This window comes from Gymnogyps californianus, chromosome 18 (genome assembly GCF_018139145.2).
Source record: "Gymnogyps californianus isolate 813 chromosome 18, ASM1813914v2, whole genome shotgun sequence".
NCBI lineage: Eukaryota > Metazoa > Chordata > Aves > Accipitriformes > Cathartidae > Gymnogyps > Gymnogyps californianus.
Window position 1 is genome coordinate 12,969,662 of NC_059488.1, and position 25,880 is coordinate 12,995,541.

General features: G+C 37.6%; 1 protein-coding gene across 1 annotated transcript in view; it reads right to left on the reverse strand.

The window, feature by feature from the left end:
• Window positions 1-1,240: 1,240 nt before the first annotated feature.
• GARNL3 (GTPase activating Rap/RanGAP domain like 3) overlaps window positions 1,241-25,880 on the reverse strand; it is a 37,444-nt gene continuing 12,804 nt past the window's right edge. The window contains exons 12-28 of the mRNA XM_050907939.1: window positions 25,548-25,593; window positions 21,064-21,170; window positions 20,091-20,212; window positions 19,212-19,316; window positions 16,689-16,763; window positions 15,609-15,720; window positions 14,784-14,882; window positions 10,971-11,087; window positions 10,097-10,269; window positions 9,634-9,792; window positions 7,549-7,615; window positions 5,413-5,520; window positions 4,857-4,975; window positions 4,285-4,420; window positions 2,952-3,161; window positions 2,527-2,638; window positions 1,241-1,791 (exon numbers count right to left, since the gene is read on the reverse strand). Coding sequence (XP_050763896.1) covers window positions 1,635-1,791; window positions 2,527-2,638; window positions 2,952-3,161; window positions 4,285-4,420; window positions 4,857-4,975; window positions 5,413-5,520; window positions 7,549-7,615; window positions 9,634-9,792; window positions 10,097-10,269; window positions 10,971-11,087; window positions 14,784-14,882; window positions 15,609-15,720; window positions 16,689-16,763; window positions 19,212-19,316; window positions 20,091-20,212; window positions 21,064-21,170; window positions 25,548-25,593 — 2,024 coding nt within the window. The 3' untranslated portion in view covers window positions 1,241-1,634. The remainder of the gene's footprint in view (window positions 1,792-2,526; window positions 2,639-2,951; window positions 3,162-4,284; window positions 4,421-4,856; window positions 4,976-5,412; window positions 5,521-7,548; window positions 7,616-9,633; window positions 9,793-10,096; window positions 10,270-10,970; window positions 11,088-14,783; window positions 14,883-15,608; window positions 15,721-16,688; window positions 16,764-19,211; window positions 19,317-20,090; window positions 20,213-21,063; window positions 21,171-25,547; window positions 25,594-25,880) is intronic.

Below are 25,880 nucleotides of genomic sequence, written 5' to 3' on the forward strand. Positions count from 1 at the left end.
GAGCTGGCACTTCCTTTTACATGCTTATTAAGGTTCACCCCACGCATCTATGGGTGCAAAAATACTAAAATAATAGTAGCTACTGGTTAGTACTGCTTCTCCTCCTAGATTAATTACTGTTAAAAATATTGCTTCTTTCCTTGATCAGCCACTCAGTTGAGAGTAAGAAATGATCCTTTCAGATAAGGCCTTGCATATTTTCTTAGGTGGAGCAATTAGGCCATTATATACAATAAACTGGGCAAAAAATACTTTGCAAAAACAGTTGTACATTCAGACAGACCGAAGCAAAAGGCACACATCTCCAGATGGTCATGCTTGGACAGAAAGTGAAATCATGACACATGAATGGTATTACAAAATAAAATCAAGGATATAGAAGTATTTCTACATATAGAACAAGAAATACTTGCTAATAAAGCTAAAATCTTCATATATAAAAAGCCTGGAAGCATCACACTTTCATGGGAAAAAAACCAACCAAACAAAAAAACCAAACAAAACAAAACCCTTTCAAAATACTGTTTAAAATTGATTTTTGGCATAAAGGAAAGGGTTAAAAAAATAGTCAAGCTTTAAACATGAAACCCTGTCCTTTAACATAACAAAAGATCTAAGATGACTATTTAATGATAGAAAACTAGCTTCTTAGCAGTGAAATTTCAGTCTGGATCCAGTTAGAAAAATACGATTATCTGGAACAATGACTTATAGTGTTGGTGCAAGAGCAGAGAACAGCTGATGCTGATGCCTGCATAGGAATCTTTGTGCAGTCAGAAAGAAAATCAGGGGTTGGCTCTTCTGCCTGTAATAGGAAAATCTGTAGGTGCACTACAATAACAGTTTTCCAGTAGATGGAGCAATACAGTTGGTTTGGGGTTGGTTTGTTTGGTTGGTTTTTTACTTCCAATTCTTAAGGAGTATTTTGAAAGTTTGTGTTTTCTATAAGAAGTCCCTCTGCTCAAGGATTCTTAATGCCAAAACAGTTTTCAAGTTTCTCTACAAAATGTACATGGACAGGCCAGAGCAAAGAAAGCAGCATCTTCATATCTTACCTGATCTTTATAGAACATCCTTGATTCTTCAGTGCACATACCACAGCTGCATCATTTCAAGGACAGACTGTACTGTTTGGAAAGACCTTGCCTGCAAGCCTTTTGTTTTGTTTTGTTTTGTTTGTTTTTTTACAGACTGAAAAACCAAAAGGAGTGATTTATGTTATAAAATTCCTCTTCCCACATGACATACACTGTTGTAAAACAACTCATGATAGTAAATAACAGCAATTAACTTAGCTGAATGTCATTCAGGTACTTCACATTATAAGAAGCTCAGAACAAGTAATACTTTTTATTTACTTCATTTTCAGCCTAAATCTCTCATTGATTACCTACTGTTAGAATGCCACAAAAAGTAATGGTTCATTAACTGAGAAAAGAAAACATACCTATGTCAAAGATATAAGCATCACCAAATCAGGCTGAGCTAGCCAGAACATGATGGGTTCTATAAAGATTAATCACCAATACTTCCAGCCACATTTTACCACTACAAGTAGTGTTTGTGACATTCCCATAGAGCTCACAGAGTTGTAAGAAAATGTGAAGTAAGGAAGAAAGGTTTTAAGACTGTCTTCACTTCAAGTCAATGATGTCTTCATCATATAAAGAAATCAGCTGAAATGGACAGCTAGATGGTGAGCTCTCCTCCCTGTTTGTTAAAGTATCAGGATCTGAACTAGTGGAAAGATGATGTCCTTCAGAATAGCTTTCAAAAGAGCTTGAGATTATCCTGCAAAGAGGAAGACAAAAGTTACTAAAAAAATACACAGATCAGGGCAAGTATGATCAATGGCTAGTTCTAGATTCAATCAAGTTATCCTAAAGACAGAGACAGACCATTAAAACTGAGTTTCTCTATGTTTTACTCTACTGAAAAATCATCAAAAGGCAATGTTAATGAAGCCCCCGCCCAAATAATTTCCAAATAGTGAAATAAATCACATACAGTTTTACATTACGGCAGATTTTTTGTTTGTTTTGTTAATCTCACTCTACTGTATCTTGGCTGAATTCTGCCCCTACTCTACACAAACACAGGTTATGAAAACAGTGAAAACAAGAGAATGGCAGTGGGGTCAGGTAAGCAGAGCCAAACAGACAAATGCTATGGTGTGTCTTCGCAAAATTTATTCCGGAAATAGCAACATAGAAGCATATGAAGAAAAGAGCAAGCGAGCCTGCACAGCGCAGAACTAGTAGTCCAAATCCTAATGACAGGCTCAACTGCAGCAGGTCCCCACAAAATCCCATTTAGTCTTGCTTTGCTCATTAACATGTCTTTAGCAGAGGTATAATCGTTTCAGTATTTATAGTATTCAGACACTCTAACAAACACATTAGCATGAAATTCACATTGGTATACAAAGGTCTCAGTCAGCCCCATGCCAACTGAGATAAGCACGAACAATCAATTCTGAAAACATTTACAGTCTAACAGGTTCTCTTCTAAAGCCAGTATATTTACCTGTCACTACTAGTTGATCTTACTGCTCCCTGCTTGGGGTCTGACTGTCTTCGAGGAACCTTTTTTTGCTTCTGTGCACTTTCTGTCTTGGGTATAGGCTCATCCAAGAGGCCTCAATAAAAGAATAAAAGACTTAATACTCTCAACAGAAAATAAAGCATTCATGAAAACGTTAAGGTATCTGTCGCTGGTTTCCACTATTAACTAAATAGTTTCTACCTGGCTTAGAATATGGTCACCTTATATGTCATCAGACACTGGCTAGACTACTTGCAAATAATGTTTTCTCACAGTTTCATTTGTTTGTTTATACTATTTATTTATGAATACCGGTTGTGTGTTACAAATCCAACTGTGATGGTCCAAAGATCAGAAATTATATACTTGGCAATTGATATATACACTGAAGAATGAGGAGAGTTTACCCAGCAATTCTTTACGTGTTCTGCTTGCAATTTCTTTAATTTCCATACGAGATAAGGATAGCGAGTGAGTAACTGGAAGAGAGGCAATGCCACTGGATGTTGTAGTAGTGATGACCTTGGGAGCCAAAGGTGACTTCAGAGGTCGTTCAATGCTTCGCCCGACCAGATTACTGAGAGGAATTTTGTACAGGTTTTTGCATGGAACTTCACCTGAAGCACAAAAGGAAAAAAGAATGTTACACTTTCACAATAGAATCAGTTCTTAATACTTCCAAATGAAAAGTTATACAGAAAAGTTATACTCATTGTGCTGGGTGCTTTTTAAGCCAAACAACAAAGATCTTTCTTGCCCCAGAGATCTTTCAATATAAATAGGCTAGGAGGAGGAAGAAATACAACCACATTGTGCAGACTTGCAATTTGACTTAGAGAGAAAAAGAAGATTGACTCTTGGCTATGTGATGAATCAGCAGTGGAACCAGGAAGTAAATTTACATATCCTGAGGCTGGTGTTCTGACTATTACACCATGACTCTGCACTCTGTGCAATATTCCCCATGTATTTTAATATGTTGCAAATATATTGGAGCCTGGATCCCAAGTAGTTTAAATTATGGCTCCTCTTCTTAGGTGACATAAAATACCACGTGTTTTCCTAATTCCTAGGAAAAAAAACCCAACAACTTACCATCAAATAGCACTGCCTTTTAAAAACTGAAATCATGATTCCTTTCTCCTTTCCCCTTCTGCCAACAGTGCAGCAGCAGATTTTAGTGAGGAAGATATAAAACTTGCACTATCTAGTTGATGTTCCCTTGTCTCTCCATTATTGTTCCCCTATAGACTGATTGTTCACGGATCATGTTACACTAAATTGACTGTGCAAACTCTTTTGAGGCTAGAACTTCTTACTTTCGGTTCACAAAAGAGCTTTAACCATCCAGTGGTAGTTTAGCTTTTCTTAAATGAAAGGAATGGTGTATGTGAAATCTCAAGTTTTCCCACAATTTTACATCTCTTTTTGCATTATTAGTCTTGGCCATATTGCCAAAGATTCATCAAGCTACTGAAGTTTAATTCCTCCCCCCTACTGAAACGATTTCTTCAAAACAGTGCTACCACGCATTCAGAAGAGATACTATGGGGCAAAAGCTCAGCCAGGTGCTTCATATCTGTGGATAAATAGAAAATCTCTATCTTCCAGACTCTCAGCTCTATACTCAAAATCTTTTACCTGATCAATTTCATCTTACTAAAGATCAGCTGCACTGAGATGTGATAGCTGTTGGAATGATCAGAGATCATTATTCAAGCTGCCTGGAAACCATGTTACCTTCTAGAGAAGAAAGAGGACATTCTGGCATTTCATAAGTTGTCGGTGTTTGAGGAGAACTCCTTGAACTCATTTCCTTAGAGCTGCTGTCAGATGATCCACTTACTGTAGCAGTAGCTTTAAAATAAATATCTGACTGAAATGACAAATAACTCATCATTAGTACAGTGAGACTTTCTTAACCATCTTCTGAGTAAGAGCTCAAATGTTTGTCCACTATGTTCTATTGCCACTATTGCTGTACTGCTGCTAAGTCAACTAGGGGTTGGTCATGGAAAGGTTAGCCCACTGTAAGTGGAGGGAACATCTGTGATGTTGAGGATAGCATTCGCCCCATAAACAGTCAAATATCTCAGATCTGCATTATTGTTAGCAATGAAGGACAGCGAGATCAATTCTGATTCTCTTTGTACTTGATATAAACTAAGAGCACACAGATGAACAGTTACCACAGATCAAGTAGCACATGTTTAAGTTTTGGTTTATTTGGTTTTTGGCTGCAGCAACTTTTTATGTGAATTAGATCCCAACATATCACAGAAATAGTCAAATATGATTTTCCTGTGTCTTACCCTTGATGCTACAAGTTGAAGCTCAGGCACAACTGCTGTGTGGACTAAATTCCCATTCACCACTAATCGGATCTCAATGGAATCAGTAGTGAAGGCAAGGATATAAGGGAAAGCACAGACTGCAATGAAACAAAAATTATTCGGCAAGGAAAAATGGTTAATGTAAATGTTTCTTGGATGCTCCATGAAAGCTGTTCTTGAGTGTCTGACCTCTTCTGGCATCTCCCTTTCCTATGAAAAGGGTTGTCTAACATACTGATGGACATTGATCTACATCAAGCCTGAAGAAAACTTCCCTCTCCATGCCTGGCAGAATGTAGACTGAATGCAAAATGAAAAACAGAAAAAAGAGAAAGGAAAAAAAGTTCAGCAAAGGAAGAACTTGGCACCAAGGCTCCACTTTTTAAAATCATCATGTGCAGAAATTTAGCTAAAGTGGCATCATGAATGTAACATGCTTGTTCCTAGCACACATACTGTAATTCCACTAACAGCCGAGTGCAAGCCTAAATCGTAATGAAAAAACCAGCCATCTAGTAAAGAGATATTTTCTTACCAACAGCATAAGGAACTTGATTCCAGCTGAAGTGGAAGTCATAAGGTGACGGCGGGATCAGTGGAGAACCTCCATTGAAAGGATATACCTTTCTGTATTGGCAAGCATCTGTAACAAAAAAGAAAAAAGAAGCATCCGTCACCTTACACTGCAAGTGACAAGCACCAACTTTATAGGCAGATTTTGCAGAAGTGTGGGCATTATATACATAACCAAGCATTTACGTAGAAGTCCCTCTATATCTAAACAGATAAGGGAAACGTGCTTCCTCTGTGAACACAGCACTTGAAACATCAAAATAAGAGTCCTACATTTCAATAAGTTGTCATATTTCACAAAGTAAGTATTACCCTGTTTCAACAGTTATCAGTTCCTTACCTTGTCTATGGATAGAGGAATAGGCAAGAAAAATTCAGAAAGCAGTGTCAGCAGAACTGTACCTCTCTGCCCTTCAAGCAGCCATATCCTAGCACAGCTTATGTTCTTTGAAGACTGTTATACACACGGGATATTACAGACACCAAGATTTCATTAATCATATAACTTGTGAACCTACTTCTTAGCTGCTGTAAGTCTACTGATTCTGAAATTAACAGTCTTTCTACGAGTCAGACATGAATGCTGGCTTATACAGCTTCTTACTGGCAATGCAATTCTGAATTTTTAATTTGATAGATCTAGATAATGGGGAACTTAACCTTCCACTACCAACAGATTTTTCTTTAAACACATGCAGTAGTGCTGATCAAACATCTATTAAAGTTCAGGACTTGAGAAGTCATATCAGCAAACAATAGGAAAGCTTAAAGGCGAGATGCAATTGCAATAACCCTTTTTTCTTGACAAGCTCATATGAGTGTACTGGGGGCTCCAGGTAAACATCTATGACTCTCTCAAATACGTGCTGCTTCCAGCTCTTTTCTATTTTTTAGGCAAAATTCTATTTTTTTCCTGTAATTAACGTCCTTAGACTGAATCAAAGTTTATATCCAGAAATGTATTACAGGTCTTTTTCTAAATACGAACTTAGGATACTGCCAAATCCTGTGTTTTCATATTTGTTCTATGATGAACCTTTCAGAATTATAAAACCTTCTCAAGAACAAACGTAGGCTTCCCTGTGACACTGTCCTAGAAATAGGAATTCAAGTTGCTGCAAGCCTGTGCAGCACCTCTACTGTAACTTTAAGATCAGCTAAGTTTATTATCTTTGGCTCAGCGATGGGTCTGTTAGAGGGGAAATGATTCTGTGCAGAAATAGAGGTGGGAATTCACTATGCTCTGTCAGATAGCTTTTTAGTGCTGAAGCAGAGCTGACTGAACCAGAACCAGCTAGGATCTGGCAAGCTACCAGAACCAGTAAGCCCTCACAGAGCATAGAAAGATATAGTTTAGAGACACTTAAACCTTGCTCCGTGCTACCAATCTGGTAGCCAGTGCTGAAACACAGGTGTATTTATCCTGTCTCCATCAATGTTCACTTTGGAGAGGCAAATAGGACACGCCTTCTGCAACAGAGAAAGCCATGCCTTGTCCTTCAGCACTGCCTTATAAAGGCTGCTTCATGCCAAGAGCTTCTATTTTCACGAGGATCAGAAGAAAAAATACCTGTGTACTGCAGAGAAGAGCATAGGCATGTTATATCCAAGGCCGTTTTATAATAAGAGATTGAGAGAATTACAATGAAATAATGCAACAGTGCCAAGAAGTAGGCGGAAGAAAAAGCACAAAGACAGAATGGGACAGCACACAGAGGAAAAAGGGGTGGAATGCTAAATTGTACATATCTTGAAAGCACCTAGTAAGTGTGTAACTACCTAAAGAATGAGCTAGATCTGAAGAAATAGGACTTTTGTGAGCAAGGTGGTAACATCTATAAATATATAGATACACATCTATATACCTGAAATTACAACCTAACAGCTAGTATGTCTAAATTCAACATACCCTGCAATAAAATACTACTTCAATTTCTAGTCTCTCTAATACGCATTTAAATTCAAAAGAACATATATTGAAAAACTTTCCATGAAACACTGAAATTTCGTTTAAAATACAGATCTAGACTCCAATGAAAAAAAGAATTACATATGCAGATTGAGGTATTACCATTTTTGGTCTTCCCTAAATACTTACAGTTATAACACAACAGTAGACCAGCTTCACCATCTTCATATACATCAATAGCTGCAACAAAATTAACCTGCAATGATAATGGGAAAGGGTAATGAACAGGCAGAGGGTACTGAGGTTACTACAACCAGGTTTTGACTAACAAGCAATACAATCAGTTGGGGGAGTGCACAACTACAGACAAAAGAAAAAAAAAGTAGTCATTTTTCAAATGCAGCCTCTTTGTGATTAATTTTCAGGATGCTCTCAGGATGGAAATCAATTTCTTTTGTATTCAATTCTGTACAGTACTGAATATTCAATACCACACCCACAGTGTAAAGCAATAAAAACTTACATGACTTATTTGGCAATACGAATTCTGGGAAATGGGGTGATTTCAGGACAGCTGTGAATCAACATGATATACTAGAAATAACAATTCTTTTCAAAAAGTGAAATCTAAAAAGCTCCATTGCCCATCGTGACTAGCAGAAAGATCAGATGCACCAATTACTGGTTCAAAACCACTAACACTTACAGAGGTCAACAGGGATGTACTTAAGAATTACTGAATAGGCTGAATTTAGAAACTGAGAACCAATGCTGGATAAACCACAGTATTTTTTACATAGCATAGGCTACAAATTCTCATATTTCAACTCTGTATTTGCCTTTTACAGTTAGATTAAAAAACCCCAAACAGCCATAAAAAGTAGGATATCTGTTCAGGAAATGAGACCTTATTAGTGAAATACAAGATTACATCAGACAAATGCTTCCCAGACCACAACATTTACTACTTGGGCAGGGAGAGGGGTTGGAGATCGATTCCATGAACAGCAGTTCTTTGACTTTCCTTTGTACAATAAGCGAGATGTTCACCTCTTGATTTAAGATTACCATATAGGTCAAGAACTGTTAAACAGATCTGGAAGTTTCTATATCTATACCAAACACATTTTGACCCATCCTCTGTAGTGACTGAAAGTCATTTCTGCTCTGTTACCCGTGGAAATAATTTGGTGTCCCATTTCAACATCACAAAAATCACTGGCTCAGCTCATATTAGTTTGCTTTGTTTGTGTTCTCAAAGGAAATAAGGATTCCTGGGGAGAAGAGGAACGGGGGGGGGGGGGGAGTGGGGTGAGGGGGTGTACTTCTCCATCCCCATTCTTTACTTGTAGTTCCTCCTCATCCAGATTAAGACAGATTTCCAGTGCTGTGGAGAAGCTTACACTGTATCGCCCATGCTAGGAGTACCAAACCTCTTCATCATCACATCTGAATAAAAATACAGATGATTTAAAAAGAAAATAACCCATCAACAAGAACCATCAAGTGAAAAGAGTAGTCCCATATCTCATTATAAGGAAGAGAGTCAGTTAAAAACAACAACAACAAAAGATTAACTGTGCAAAATCTTCCTTTTTTTTGGTCTGAAGCTATATGTCCACATCCATATTTAGAAACAATTAAAATTATCTGATTTTCAGAGATGCTGAAGATCATTATCTTCCCAGCAGCAGGAAATACTGGAGCTCTTTTCTGAAAATTAGGCCATTTGCTTAAATCCCAACCCTATGTCCTAGTTAGAAAGATTCAGTTAATTTACTACTTGACTGGGCAGCAGTTTCTTAAATAGAACTAAAAGTTACACGTAAATGTTTTAGCCTTAGTACATGCAAACAGACAAATATGAATGAGATACTGGTGGCCAATAACTGAAGTTATTTTGCTGCAATTTCTTAAACAATAAAATACTGAGACCACAAAGAAAAAGCAAAAAGCAAACTATTGACTAAGAAATGAGAAAAATTAATTTATGCTGACAGCGGTATTCCAGAGCCTGAAACACAGGCTCTTTCCTAACACGTCATACCTTTTAACTACCACTCTTGGGATTGATTATTATCACGTCTCCCAAAAGGAACAAATATCTCAGACTGCCCTAAAGCAGAGGTTATAGAAGTGAAAAGTGAAAAGTAAGAGACATGAGGATCTCCATAAATTATACTCCCAAGAGGTCAGCACAGGATGCACTGAGTCTGCAAGATATTATGTTCAGTGTCGTTCTGCAAGAAAATAGTTTCAATGATGAAAACTTACCTTGTTTGTTTCAACATGATGCAATCTATAGGACTCCCCAGTACTCTCATTAACTAAATCAAACTGATGCCGATATGCTACACAGATCATATTGTCACTGTCTCCAGTAGGTCCATCCACCAGTGTCATAACCACTGGAGGGTCAGAAAGGCATATTTCCTATAATGTAAATAATAGAATTACTCTCTTTTTCAAGCTCCTACTGTGGGTGCTGCAGGTACTCCATGAATTTAAAGGGATGTGTTCTAAGCACAGAAACATGATAAAGAACAAGCAGAAACTTAATTAAAAAATCTGAAAGATTTCTTTGGCATATATATGATGGAACGCCATCATATGGCTTCTCACTTTTATTTGTCTGGAGGTTCAGGAAGACAAAAATGCATGCTCTTTGTCTTCGCTCCCCGCACGAGCTGAGTGCTGCACAGTCTGTTAAGGTAATTAGTGATTAGATTATACATACCCGGATGTACTGGAACTCCTCTACTGGAGATTCAGATGACGACAGCAGAGAGCTGCTGGTTAAACTGTTGCATGGATTATATTTCTTTGTGACGAGTAGTAGTTTGTTCCGAATAGCCACAACAATCCTCAGTTCACTGCCATGGTGAGTATTAATGGCATACAAGTGGCAGCCTGAGGAAATAATGCTCTAGATTGTAAGTGTTCAGGGTAGGGTTTGCTTTTTTTTGTTCTACATTTGTATGATGATTAGTACAACGGGGCTCTGATGCATGACTTAGCAACACAGAATTACAAACGTCCCAATAGGATAACATTAACTTCTAGAAAAAGACAAAAGGCTATGACACTCTTGAAATCTATTTTCCCCCTTACTCCTTTTGCAAGTAAAGACTAAATACATGGATTTTCACTATTCTGCAGGTTCCAGCTTTCCAAAGCAGCTTGCTTCTGAAGACCAGAAAATGTTTACATCTACTAAAATAATTGGCAACACCCAAACTAACCTAAGTGCTACTATTTAACGGAGATTTGCCAGCATTCCTGCACCTTAAAATGCCCTTTATTTCAGTCTCACATCCCTGCATAATTCTTCTCATACCCCTCAATCCTGAAAGCAACATATCTGTTTTTCTCTAGAGCTTTTCATCAGCAGTGATTGCCAAGTAACATGGTATTTTTACAAAGTTCTAAAATGTCATGCTGGACTATACCAGACTTAGTTTCATATATAAGCTTAACAAAGTTTGAATTGACTGTCCAGAGAAAAAAATAAAGGTGAACACCTACAACTGCCTCAAGGGAGCTAATTAGCCCCTGGCAACTACAGGCATCATACCACAGTGGATGTTTTTAACACAGGAAAATAAAATCACCTTTTGTTCTCTCCAGTTTATTTTCTCTGCAGTCGTATTTGCTTCTTATCATTTGCCTTGTTTCTATATCTTTTTGGACAGCACTGAGTCTGAAGACAAGGAGACGAGAGTCTTTCCCTGAAGGATGAAGAGAGACAGTTAAACAAGTTGAAAAAAGATGGAGGTAGTTTGAAATTAATACTTCCAAAGAGAAGCAGCATCTAACAAACAGAGCAAAGATAAACGAAGCATACTGCTTCTCTGGGGATGAGCCACAACGTCATACAAGACTGCTTATGAACTCTCTAGGCTTTACAATTCTAGTAACCAACCCCTTCAGTTCAGTAGCTGAGTTTCCCATCAGGTGGTGCTGCAGCAAAGAATGATATAAGAGCTTCAAAACAGTGAAATGTATGCTATTTTGCAAATATACAAAATTTCGCAAGATAGCGAAATATCTGCTACTATGTAGTAGGATATATTATATATAATAATATATATTTATATATAATAGTATATAATTTATATATTATATAAATATATATTTAAAAATAATATATACAATAATATATATTCTCTGAAGCCATCCTTGTCCATGGCACTTGACCAGCTAACATCTTCCATGCTAGATGCAATAATTTTGGGCCTGGCTAGTGATGATCATCTGATAGTGACATGGCAAAATCTGAGCTAGATAGCTGCAGAGGCAACTGAATGGGCCTCTGTAGCAACCTGTAATGCAAAATTTTCTCAGGCAACAAGGGTGACCTTTGATAGCATCCCCAGGACTAGGCAATCAACACAGAAACATATAGGAGGCTCTGATTTCACTTCAGAAAAGGCATAAGGCAGAGTCAGTATTAGAAATACGACACTTGGTGAACATTGTATCATGAGAGCTTTCTGTTAACTGACTACTAGCCCTGTCATCAACCTTTGCAATAACTGCTTATGATTGCTTATGATTATGCGATATCTGCTCAGGAAGTCTCATAGCTTGTTGCCAACTCTTGGAAAGCGCAAATTATAATCCCATGCCCAAAACTGGACGGTTGTGGTTGCTGCCTAGCAACTAATTCATCATTTTGTCAATCTAAAGTCCCTAACAAGTTTGTGGCATCTTTGTTTAGGACAGGAATTTGCTCTCAAATTCATGGAACATTTTAATGCTGTGAAATGAGAAATGTAATCATTCAGATTCAAAACAGTTCACCCGCTGTTTTCAAACTACTGCACAATTCTTGGTGCTGCATGTGAATGTTTTCAAAAACCATGACATACATAAAAACCTACACATGACCAAACACCTTAAAATGTTCTTCCATTTCTACCAACTTTGATTTTAAGCTAAAGCAGCTATTGACACAACTTGAAGGAAGGCCATCTTTCCTGATCTAGAATCAGCTGTAATTCTTATGACTACCATCACTTGCCCTGAGATCGGAGATGGTTTTTAGTGCAGCCATTCAAGACTGAAAAAAGTTTATTGTAAATTTATTACCATTTTCTCCTAGATTCTGGCTCTGATTAAGTAGTTGCTCCTCCAGTGATAACTGTCGTGTTCAGTCTTCATACCTGAGCTACTATTTCAGCTAGATGTTTTACAAACCTTCTTGGTGATGCAGACAATTCCGAAATGCTACAGCTGTGTACCCACAGCAAAACTCAAGAACTTTTTCTGGCCATTCTGAATGTCTGCATTCTTCAAATCAAGAAATGGTTGTAAACAAGCAGACATAGGGGGAAGCAAGTATTACCACCTAAATTAAGCACTGCTATTTTTGGAGGTTATGCCAAACTTCAGAAGACCTTTTATGCTTCCATCAAACATGCCATATTTACCTCTGTGAAGACGCTCTGTGTGTGCAGCAAAGAGTAACACATATGATAACTTCTTTACCAGGCAGGCTTTTCACTACAAAGGCAGAACAATGACCACTGCCTTCACTGAAATTGGTTTGATATGCTTTTAAAAAGGAATTGGGGTTTAAATCCCCATAGGCCATGAGATGTGCACCCCACAGTTTGACAGTAAACCTGCCTTTCAGCAGACATAAATCTTCACCTTTCCTTGTTTAAAATAGCTCTGTCTCTTTGACCGGTGTGTCCTCTAGGATGCATCACTCCTCTTTCACAATACTAGTTCTTTTGCAGATGTTCCAAACAACCCCACTGTACCGTTAGATTTATCTGTGGCTGCCTACAAAAAGTGACTATCATCTGAGCTTTTTTAGTTTTTCTTAACCTCCTACAGACTTGATTCTTCCGAGCGAAGCAGCTCTTCCTCATCCCCCCTCACCCTCGTGTCTAGGCATTTCACAAAATGAAGCTAGAACAAAAAAATATGTGTTTGGAGGACAAAACAGATCCATTTCTGTGCCTTGCCTCTCATTACTAGGACAAATTTAACCAGCAGATGTCCCAAATGACACCACTGTAGTGTTAGATTTAACCGTGTCTGCATTAGAACAGAGGCCATTGCTACCAAAGCAATTTGTGCTGCTGTCATTGATACCTGCTGTATTGGTGCCTTCTTCAGTGCCTTCTCGTGGAATGTTGACCTGAGTAAGTTCTTGCTGGTAGTTAAGCTTAAAAGGTTAACCTTGTAGCATATAACATTTTATCCTAAAAACCCACAAAGTCTTTGAACCCAGTTTATGAGCCGAAAATGCAAATACAAAATAAGAGGCCAGAATTCTAGCGAGTATGAAAGAACTTTCTCCTAAATGCTTCAGAAAGCATCCATATTAAGAGTTAAAAATCCCTGCAATTTTTTACATGAGTAAGACTCTATCAGACTATGTTTGAAGTGTCATGAATTGATGCCAGTAATACCTTGTTCTGTTACCTCAAAATGCCTGCTTACATCTCTCTCTTCATGTTTAACCACACAGTACAATGTTTTGACAATTAAATGTAATCATCTTTTCTAGAAGCTTCACAAACAGCTTCAGATACAACTACCCTTTTCAGATCTTCAGAAACATCACCCACCCTCCAGGTGTCTTGAGAGAGAACTGCAAATGGCTCTCAGGTAGTTTGAGCCAGTTCTGTTGGGTCCCAGGGTGAATTTCATCAGGTGCAGCCAAATTGGGCAACTCCCAATGATACAAAAGGAACCATGTCTTACCCTAAGTTTGGGTAAATATAACTTCAGCCAATACTAAGCAAACAGACATAAAGTGGTAAAAAACAATAAAACAATCATATTTATAATTCTTTTCTCTGTGTTACACATAAAGATCCTGTTCTTGCTTTGTGTATGTTCGCTTTGTGAAATTCAATCACAGACTATTGGGTAAAAAGTACCTCATTGAAAAAGTGCGCATTTTATGCAAATTTAATACTTCCAAATGAGGCTAAAAAGGAAACACTGTCAGTCCAAACAACATTTCAGTTCTTTTATACCAGAACCTTCAAGAAAATGCATTCTATAGCACTAGGATGTGGTGACAGTTAACAGAATAAATACCAATAAAACACATTTGGTAAACCAGTGACAGTGTAAGTAATTTCCCTCACATTTTTGCGCAACTGAATAAACATATAATTCAGTCAAGGAGATTTCCAAAGAGTGTCGAGTTCCCACAGTGGCTGAAGAAAGACCATATGACCAGTTTCAGGCTTGCCTTGAAGGAAGCATGAATGAGCATTTAGGGATTTCCCTCCCCCCCAAGTCTTTTAGAAAATAACAGCAGTTGCTGTATGTGCTCCCTTATTCTAAATGAGGCATCTAATGTACTTGCCACTGATAGACACGATTGCCCCAGGAGACATACATACCCAGCACCAGCCACATTCATATGAGAATCAAAGAACAGGGACCTCTCCTACCTTTGTCTGTTCGGGCAATCAAAAGATCCAGAGCTTCCAACACATGCATCTGCTTTATTTGGAGAGTTTTATCAAATACTTGCACTGATGGTTGACCATCTAAAAAAGAAACACGCATATTTATTAAAAATCCTGCTAAAATTTGCTAGTCATTGGTTTTGATCTATTTCTTCCTTGTAATAAAAGCCTTGGGTTTTTTCTTACGAAAACGAAAAAACCTGCACAAAGCTGCTACATATACCACAGCATCATAGCCAATACTTCCTCACGGGAGAGTTTTATCATTGCCATGGATCAGATTATGCAACTGAAGTCTAAAAGGGACCTTACTTTGGAAAGTTTGAGAATTACCACCAAGAACTACCTTCATTCCCTCAGTCCTGCTGGCCTTATGTGGCGCACAGAAGATAAGGGGTCAAACTAGCAATATCATTGCTATGGAAGAAGCAGGCTTTCATTGTCACGTAAGCCTTTGGCTTCATGCTCACTATCATCAAGGGCTAAGAAATCCAGACAAGCCATTTAAACACTCCTTGAGCTTGGACGTGACTTCATAAGTCTTTTCAGATGGTCAAGAAAACAACATCTGAAATAACAAAACATTCAGAAATCTGCATTAACATTGGCTCCCCAATATCGCTTGATCCTGGTGCAGAAAGAATTTTTGCAACTAGTTTACATAAATGTAATAAATTCACTTGGACTGGTAACTATCCCTGAAGGTGAAGACCTGCCAACACCTGAACAGAGCTTATGAACATACATTTTCAAGAAAATGGTCAGATACATAAAAATTGACACAAAAACACTGGATCATTTACTAACCATCTATTAACAAGATGCCAGCATCTGTAGAAACCAGCAAGGACTGGCCCCAAGAATCTGCACAGACAACCTCATGAGGAAAATTACTGCAGAAAGATTGAGATTCCCAAGGCTATGAAGTAACATAAGGGATATATATTAAGTACACTAAGAAATACAGATCAAACAGACACAGAATGTGATGGACAATAGCAAGTAATAACATGTAAATGCTTTTGGCAGGATACATTTCCAAACAGTGTATTTTTTTAATTTGAAATATCAAAATTTAGTTAATTGTCTTGCAGAGGAAACACTCTCTGTATTAATTGGGTTTGGAGACTAGTAAGTGTAAGACACATTCCTGAAACACTGGAATTAAAACACATGCAGCTGATACTCAGTGCAACCCTGGAAATACTCAATATGTATTTTACTAAAAAAACCCCAAAACCCCACAAACTATAGACTTAAAATGTATGTACCACCATGCATATGCAATTTGCTTACATTTTATGGCTCAGTTTGTGATGTTTAGTCACTAGCACATGGCACAGTTAAAACTGCCTTTCTGCCAAATTGTTCTTTCGTCATGTGTTCTCTGTACTTACCTCCCAGAGTCTGCCCCTCCTCCCCCAATTTAAATATTAGCTGAAGTCTCTGAAATTCTAGAAGTGCTTCTGAAGCTTCTGTATGTAAGATGCATGCAGAAGAGTGTGGTTTGCATCTTTCACTCCCTAATGCCCCTGAACAAAATCTGGTACTACAGGAAATAAAAACACAACTGAATTTTATTTTAAACTTGATGCAGAAGTTAAAATAAAAGATGATTGCGTATGGAAAATGTCATTTTCATCAAACATTCTCAGATATAAAAATATCCACACTTGCTTTAACTTGAGAAGTGCTTCTGCCTCCAGGCTCATCCTTTACTAATTTGATATTGGCTGCAGAATCACTTTGACACTATACATTTCATCTTTGCTGCTACAGCATCTAATTACAAAGGTAAATAAACAGCATGCAGAACTGATATGCAATGCCATACTCGATAGCATTTAATTTTTTCATAACTCTCCTCAGACAGACAGGTTCACTCACCTCCTTTTTACAAAAGCTTGTGGTTGCCAAGTTAGCTGTGGCATCCCCTTTCACGGTGGTTTTCAATTTCAATGCCTAATACAAACAGATGTTTTATTTAAATTGAGTTTTTGTCAGCAATACCCAAGCTAAAGACTATAAAGAAAGGACAATATAGGACTACAAAGTAACTCCAGTTTGGAATTCCTATCACATTTTAAGTAATTAGGAAAGAAGCAGAATACTGCATATCCTGAACAAAGTCTGCATGAATCACTAGAGGGCTGCTAGATGTCTTCTCAGCCAAAACATATGTTGGTTGGGGTTTTTTGCTGGTTTTTTTTGTTGTTGTTGTTTGCTTGTTTGTTTGTTTTTTAAATGGAAACTCAAAATTAGAAAAGAACTGTCAAACATAATAACAGAGAAAAGTCTCCACCTCAAATCATACAAGCTAGTCACCTACACAATTCATTCTATAAGCTAGCTGGATAGAGGATCCTTTTATCAATTATACAAGCTGGCCTTTCACTTGCAAAACTTCATAACAAACCACTAAGTCAAACTACATATATATACTGTCAGGGGTGCCAAGGACACATGGTCACAGTATCACCAATTCTTCAACTAGGAGTAACTAGAAGCGAGCTGATTCTGAAAGGGCTAAGAACTCTAGAGAAATACCGTATAAACATAGTTTCAGTGAGATACACAGTAAGTCTGTTTAAGGTATCCTATATACGTTCATTGCTAACCTTTACAGCAGCGTTCCTATCAAGTGACGACACATGGAATTGTCACAGCATTCTTTAATGCAAAGTTTAGAAATTACCTAAACCAATTTTACTGCCCTAAAGTTTGCCTGCCATCATGCATGGTCTCTGTGAAGTGGCAATAATCAGCTGCATGCACCATTTGCACATTGGCATTAAGCATGGCTGTCAGCTTACAGAGACGCACAGAATACTTCATTGCATTAACATTTTAATTTCATCCCACCAGTCAGAGATCACCTTGGCAATAAATAAATTATTTAAACACACTGCTGAGCCAGTCATCAGTGAGTTTTGTTTACTGTCTAAAAACTCAACTGACTATAACTAAGGGACAGACACATTCATAGAGTTTGGCAAGAATGATTAAGAGCTACTCAGAAGGCATGTTGAAATGTGTTCAAGCCCACAGTTTGTACCTTAGAGGAAAGTTCGATTAGTGATCTATGAATTTTTAACCCACATATTAGGTTTCCCTTCGATGAAGGCCATGCCAGGGATGGAAGTCTTGTTTAAGAAATGGGTCCCAACTAGATTTGTTACATGAGTACCTTATCACTGTTTAACCTGGGGGAGGTGGAGAGGATCAGGCTTATAGGTTTCTGTACTTTCAATAACCATGTTTTTCTTTAACTTCTGTAAAGTAATTAGTAAACTTGGGGAATAAATCATTGGTTACTTCTGTCTGAATATTACAAACACATTCACTTTTTTTTTTTTTTTTTTTTTAAACACCTGCCTAGAGTGACTAGCTATTTCAAGGTGGTTGGGGAAAGGGTGGGCAAAGCACAGAGGAGTAGACTTTGCAGCCCTGCCAATGCAAGCTTTAACAGCCCTGAGATTCTTTTGCACCAGCTCTCAACCACCTGGCTCCATTCTCTACCTTTAACCAGATCTGGAACTTCTCAGACTCTTCCACTCTTTAGTGTACTAACTCAGATAAAAAAATGTGAGGGAAGGGAGGAGGCTTGGGTTTTGTTGGTGGTGTGGTTTTTTTGTTTGTTTGATTTTTTCTGTTTTGGTTTCCTGCTCCATTAACTCCTGCTGAGTTAAATCAGCTCAGAAAAGAGGTATTCTTTAAGCAGCAGAACCACGTCACCAGTCCAGGATCAAGAAGAGACAAGCGGGAAGGGACAGGGGAACTGATGAGCATAGATATTATCTTTTTTTTCTGCTTCAATGAACTGTCAGATCAAACCAGACTATCATCAGGAAGTTTTACTCCTCACTGAATCAAAATGTCAATATGCCCCTAGAAGATTGGAGTCAGTGTCTGGTATGTTCAAAGATGTGTGGCAACCTCTGATTTAGCAGAAAGACTGTCAAAACTTCTTCCTGGCTAAAGTAGGGTAAATAATTTCTAAGAAATTCAATCTTAATAAAACATATAGAGGAAATTCACGAAAGATTATGTTTCTCTAAAGCACAGAAAAAGACAGAGCACTCTTCTGCTTGGAGGCAGAAAGCATCTGCTGCATGAAGTAGGGAAAGACCTTTTAGGTTTGATCCTAAGGTGTGATTTTTCCAACCTCCTTTAGCTTATGTATTTTATAAATATTTGTAATTGTGTTGTGTACCTCAGGTGTTACAGATAAATACTTCTATTCATATTTCACCTTAACGTAGCTTAAACTAATACAATACTACAAAACTATTTCTGCTCACAGAGAAGTGCATTACGTCCTGACATAACTCTGGAAGCTAATCGAATTCTAACAAAAGGGGTGACACAGTCTTTGTAAACATAAGTGCATACCTCCTAAATTGATCCTACCTGACCAAGTCGGACAAACTCTGCTTGCCGAGCTTCCTCTTTTTTCCGTGTTGATTTTGGGGACTCTGGTAACACATCACTGAAGGACCTTCTATTGAGCATGTTCTAAAACAGAAAACATTTCTTTTTTAAACTGAACCAAAAGTTTTAATAATCTTTTAATCTGAGTTAACTTAATGTGATATCATTTAAATTTTCTGTCTTTTTTTGGATGTTTTCCTGTAGTGATGAATCTAACTGTATAGCTTCTCACAGAACAGAAATTGCAACTCTTCCAATCCTTGAGTGCTTTACTTTCCAACTTGTCATAGTTTATCACTGTCATGTTCTATACAATCATAACAAAGACCGCAGACATGACTATATGGACAAAAGAGTTTAAGCAGATCTATTTAGCTAAGAGAAATAAACAGCACCTTGCTAATTTTAGAAGTACTGAACTTCTTAGTTAGTTAAAAATCATCTTAAGTCTTCATCATCTAAAATGAAATTATCTCATTGTTATTCAACGGTAAAAATGATCCAAATTTACACATAACGGAATGAGTAAGTGCGGTTTTTATGGTGATGAGACTAATACCTGTATTTGCAGAGCCTAAATTTCCTATTCCCTTGCTGCAGGTAAGCTTATACAAAGTATGACATTGTTATGCTTCTCCTCACACCTGATCTAAACAAATGCATGGAGAGTCCTATCCTGAAAGGACTGTCTGTCAACTTTCATATAACTGTAAAACAAGTTATATGACAATTGGTATTTAGCCTCATGTATGCAACTCAGTGCTCATTAGGATTACAGTCTTTTAAAGCAACAGAACATTCAATCTACTAGTGAGAACAGGAGAGCACATGTGAGAGATGCAGAGACTTCTGACTTACATTTACCTTGTGTAGATCAGGCATCAGGTCTTGGTATAAAGAGCGGATCAGCATGTCTAGAGTGCGTTGACGTTTCTGAGAAAATGTTGGGGTTTCCAAGGTGGCTTTTTCCCCATTTATTACTAAAATATTATGGAAAAGAAGATACATTACCTAAATGAACTTTGACAACTTCCACTAGCTCTAGTTTGCCTCTGTACAAAAATATCTGTTTTCCCCTTAGTAATTTAGAGTTGCCTCCTTTATGCACATTTTTTAGTGAATAATGATCCCTTAAGCTTAAAAGAAAAAAAATAGTAATAGGAGAATTCTACAAGGCATCCCAATAACCTCCTAACGAATAAAAATATTAAAGACAAACTGCTAATCAATTTAAGTACTGAACCAATTTAAATATGCGAAATGAGTTATTACTCAAGTTCCTGTCAGGTAAAAATCTAATTGCAATCATCACGATCAGTTCTCAAAGATTTCTTTCTCGCTGATTTAGAAGGGCAAGTAAGGGTCAATGAACACTGGAACCGAATCATTACAGAATTAGAAAGTTCTTAAAGGTGCTGAAAGGCACCTATGCAGCATGCATTCAGAAAAGCTTCTCTTTTCGGGTTGTCAGAGCTGCTAACCTAACACCTTCTATTACTAAATATTGAACAGTATTATAAATTCTTTCAGATCTCCATGTTCTTTAAGAAAATGCAAAGCTAAATATTGCTGCCCATTCTGCAAATGTAAAAGTCAGTTTGTATCTAGTAGCCTGAGGAGCATAATTTCATAGAAATTCAGTTTTTTGTTAATCTGACTGGAACAGTTTGATGGAACTGACATCCCACCTACACTAGAGATTTGAAAAAAAAATTCTATACAGAACAGCAGCATACACAAGAAAATGTGTTTACATTTTAAGCATCATGAATTTCAATTTATTAAAGCACTTATAAAAAATGTGTTTCTAGCAAAAGAAAAACTGACTTACATTTCACTAACACAAAATCCCTGAATTCCTGGTGATTTGTAAACACAGGTGGGGATGGAAGGGGAGGCCCAAAGAGAGGAACACTTTCTTCTGAAAATATTTTCAGCCTATTGAAAGAACAAATCTTTATCTATATTGAAAGTCACATTCAAAACCCACCATTTTTACAGACACTATTCAAAACAGAATAAAGAATTGGAAACTGTTATCTGGGTATGTCTTAGGTAAGAACTCCCACACGTCTAACAAAAAACATTCCCTTGGAATTATTCACTAGAGCAAAATTCTGCTTCCTTTACACAAACTAACACTGGGACACTAACAATTACAACAGAGATTTGCAGTTCTAATCATAGAACAATGCTTTTAGTGGCACTTGCAAAAACTAGTCCTTTTCAAAAAAGCTGTAAAAGAACAGTTCTTCACCTACAAAATATGTTCTCCTTATAGATTTCCACCTTACCTACGCATTCAGTACACACATGAAATACTTCATTCTTTCTGAATAACAATGGATTACTACAGCTGAATCTGTATCTTGGGAATAGCAAATTCATTTTCGCTGAGGAAAAAAAGAGTCAGAATGACTTCCATGACAGCTGGACCTGCTCAGTTCTTTTGATCCATAAGGAATCCGGCATAGGAAGAATGAATGGCAGGTGCAAAAGCTGTGCACACAACATGCTCAGCAAGCTATAGCTTCCTTAAGGTAAGTAATCATTCCTTGGTATTTCTTCACTGTAAGATAGCAGTCAGACACTTCCAAGCGGCACATGCAGTTGACGCAGGTCGCAGCAAGCTAAGTGGTAAAATTACAGATTCAACCCATCTCTACTGTTATACCAACCAGTCAGAATGTGCTTGCTCAAAAAACCAGCAGTGATTGACTGGTATTGAGTCAAATGGATTCTAATGCATTCATCCAGTCTTTTTTCATGAAAGCTTAGAAACTGCGCATACAATCTGAAATGCAGTATTACATTTGCATGAATATTGATCATTCTAATACCGGTTTCACAGATTTGAGACACAGTTTCAGAGATGCCCTATGTCTATCTTATTCCATCCAGGTAAAAAATAATAATTTATCACTACGCAGGGTGTGAAATGTTCCTTGGCTAGATCAGAATGAGTTAATATGGCAAAAACCACAACAAAATTGACCAAAACAATAGACTTCTTGAGTGACATAAAACACAAAGTCATTCTAAGCAGAAATTCAGTGTCAGACCTCACAGTGGCATTGCATATGAAACAAGAAAAGTCTGTCTCAAAAGCCTAGAGTACCCCCTGTTTCTTTTGACTAAAATTTTTGCCACTTAGAAGACCGTCTTCACAAAAAAATAATAGAAGGAACAAGAGTCCCATGCAGGCCTAAGGTGAAGGGACAGAAAGAGATGTAATTAGGCCAAGCTGAAATATACAATAATGTATTAAGCCTGTCATATAGGGTAAAAATACTGCGTGGTATGCACTATGGGAAGATGTGTTAAGACTGGCAGAGTGAAGCAACTAAGGAATAAGATGGACTGACCTAGTAAAACCAGTCAGTTATTCAGAGCGAGAGAGACAAATTTATCTTATTTACTGCTACTCATTTTTTTCCCAAATAAACAGCAACGTAAAAAGCATTTACCACGGCTAGCCCATCTACTGACTATTAGCTTACAATCAGGACAACATTCACTTCTTAAAGGCTAACAAGGGATGTATGCCCAGGTTTCTATACCAAAACAAGAAGAAAAGAAGGAAAGAAGTAACTGAGCTTTCACTGCACATTGGAATCATGAACATGTTTTGTGCATCTCACAAGCTTGTGAATGCTGAAAAGCAGAATCTATGAGGACAATCAATTGAAAAAAAAATGCAAGAAGGTGCTCACAAAATCTTAGAGCAAAATAAAACCACTCCTTTTTTTTAACTGCACTACAGACATTTTCCAAAACAAACCTTAGCTATAAATAGGAGGGGGAAAAAAAAACCCAAACCACATATGCAAACTGAAGTATCATGCTCTTGGATTCTTCTCTGGAGCTAGATTTAATGGCATGCTGGAGAAACATAGTAATATAGATTTCTCTCATCTTATTGAATCAAGATTTAAGTTCCTTAGCTATATTGAAAAAGATTCTAGTGAAAAATTCTTTTGAGATGTACTTGTCCTTATATATAACTCCCCTGTGGATACGCATGCACCTCAAGCACCCAAGTTTGTAGACTTCCAACTCCTGCACCTGTGTGGCATATACATGCTTTGTTTCATCTCATACTCCACATCAAGAGCAACAAGGATGGTGTGAACCTTCTCCTCCAGCATGCCCCAAAATAAAGACTCCCAAATATTAAGGGACTCGAAGAAAAAGGTAAGATAGGAGAAAGCACACACATTTATCAGCAAGCTCTCTTGAAGAAGTCTGGTTAACGCTAATCCATTTTCTTCTCGCCTTCACATTCTTGTGCATTTCCACATTCGCACTGCAGATGATTTCAAGTAACATTCATAAATGAGTAGGTGGAGTTGCAGTTGCACAAAAAGCACCAAACTCTTACTGCTAATGATCAAGTTCTGGAGCTAGGCAAGAAGGCTTAGTCAGTCCTGGATCTTTGAGATACAAAAAGTTCCAGTAACCTATATTGCAGCAAGAAGAACAGATTCTTAGATGACCATGAAGATTGCGCAGCCTACAAAGTATAAAAAACTGCCAAAGCAAGCCAGAATTTACATACGTTGGAATGGTTGGAACCATGTGATTGGATCTGAGCAGCAGCTTCTGAAACCATGGACCATGGCTGGTATCAGTGGTCTGTATCGTGCATTGAGGGAGAGGCTAAAAGAATGCCTTCTACACTTGTACTATATTTCTTAGCTGTCAAAGTGATATGGGTTGTTAAAAAAAAAAAAAAAAAAAAAAAAAAGCACTAGTGCCAGGTGATCAGTTCCAGGGATATTGCTGGTCTCTTTCACAATCTGCCTGAGTCCTCAGAGTTATGGAATTGTCAAGGAAGGAGGAAGCAAAACTAATCTGCCTAAGGACCCTGTATTCCTGGAAGCCATTTCCACATTCAGTTTCTTTCTTTCCACTACAAGCTAACTACTAGTTCACCTCAAAGGAGCAGACCCAATGCTGTCAACTTTCATCTTCGTCCTGCAAATGTTGGGTAGAATGATTTGCAAACAGTTTAAAATTTTGCTAAATAATAACTAATGTCATGCAGGCTCACACAGCCATTAGAAATTTGCATTCAAAGACTAACACATTGATTTCACCCTTCCATCTTGCAAAGTTTTTAGCTTTGAGTGTTGTAGACATACACACACACATTCCAGTTTGAGGCATAATTTGTTTCATGCCCTGAAATTTCCTTTCTAGAGCCTTATAAACCAAACATTTTGGTTTCCTAATATAAATTCTTTAGCCATGAGAGACTTCAGCATTTGAGCTGGCAGTGATTTCAAACCTAACCAATCCTCTCCTCAGGCACATACCCAAAAGAGAATGCAATTCTCCCATTTCTTTCTGACCTAGTCTAAGTACTAAATGACTTAGCATACTATCAATAGAAGAGGGATCACTACAGACATTGCTAGTACTTTGTAAAGGAGAAATAACAGTCTACGTCCTATACTGAGAACTGCAGCACACACTGTTAGCTAAATGGTGGCTCTTCTATTTCTCTTTAGTGCTTATTTGGTTCAAGCCCAAGGTGAATCCCTCCCATGGGCTCAGGCAATGACATCCCACTGCCACTCTGCTTTTTCAAGACTGACAGATATCTCTGGCATCTCACCATTAATCTCAAGACAATAGTTGGGATTAACTATTTGGTTAAAGCCACCTTGTTCATTAAAGCCTAGGCACGAGGCTGCAGAAATGCTTGCTTTTCAGATTCTGGTGAGACCTAACAGACTCAGACTTGGACAGCATATGCCTCCAAGTGTGAGGGTCCCAAGGCTAACTGAAACACAGATGAAGAACACATTATTTACTAGCAAAATTCCACTAGGTTTTAAGTATGTGATGTTCAACTGTACAAGCACTCTATTAAGAACCCTAAAAATGAACTGGTTTGCTTAGCTACAACCGAACCCAGACTGGTAAGGATGCGCAGCCCATGGCTATCACAACATCACATCTAATTAACTTTCATCATACACGTAGTTCACTATGTCATTGATCTCACCAGGTCAGAATGTTCCAGGCATATCTTCCATCATTTTGTTCCACCATTTCATCTAAAAAGTATTTGTTTTGCCCCCTTAGCTTATGCCTGTTCCAGAATTTCATTTTTCTGATGGTTAGAAACATGTAACTTATTCATAGCCAGTTTACAGCCACCTGCATCCAGGTCCATACTGCTCTTCAATTTTGTAAGTTCATTTGGCTTCCTGGCATGCAGACAGGTGGACAATACAAAATGTTTTCCCGTTATCTCTAAACCACCAGAAATTCAGTGTGAAGTTATTTGTTACAATCAGCACCTACCTGTAACTGTCATTCTGCTTATTATATCTCACTAAGGCAAAAATATCTGCCACGCAGTTAAGGAAGTTAATCCAGTACTAATGAAGCTCATATGTATTTTAATACACTTTTTTTTTCCTGCAGCAGATCGCAGATTTAATAAAGGTAAAATATATTAATCAATGTAAATATATAAAATATTCTAGACTATACACATTTTACTGTTTATAAAGGAGGTCCCATACAAAATTTTGTTGTGTTTGATCAACATTTTTAAAAATTGAGCTAGTACCACAAATAAAGACTTCTTGTTGTTATATGAAGCATAAAACGTGCTATATAGTTTTGTGTGTG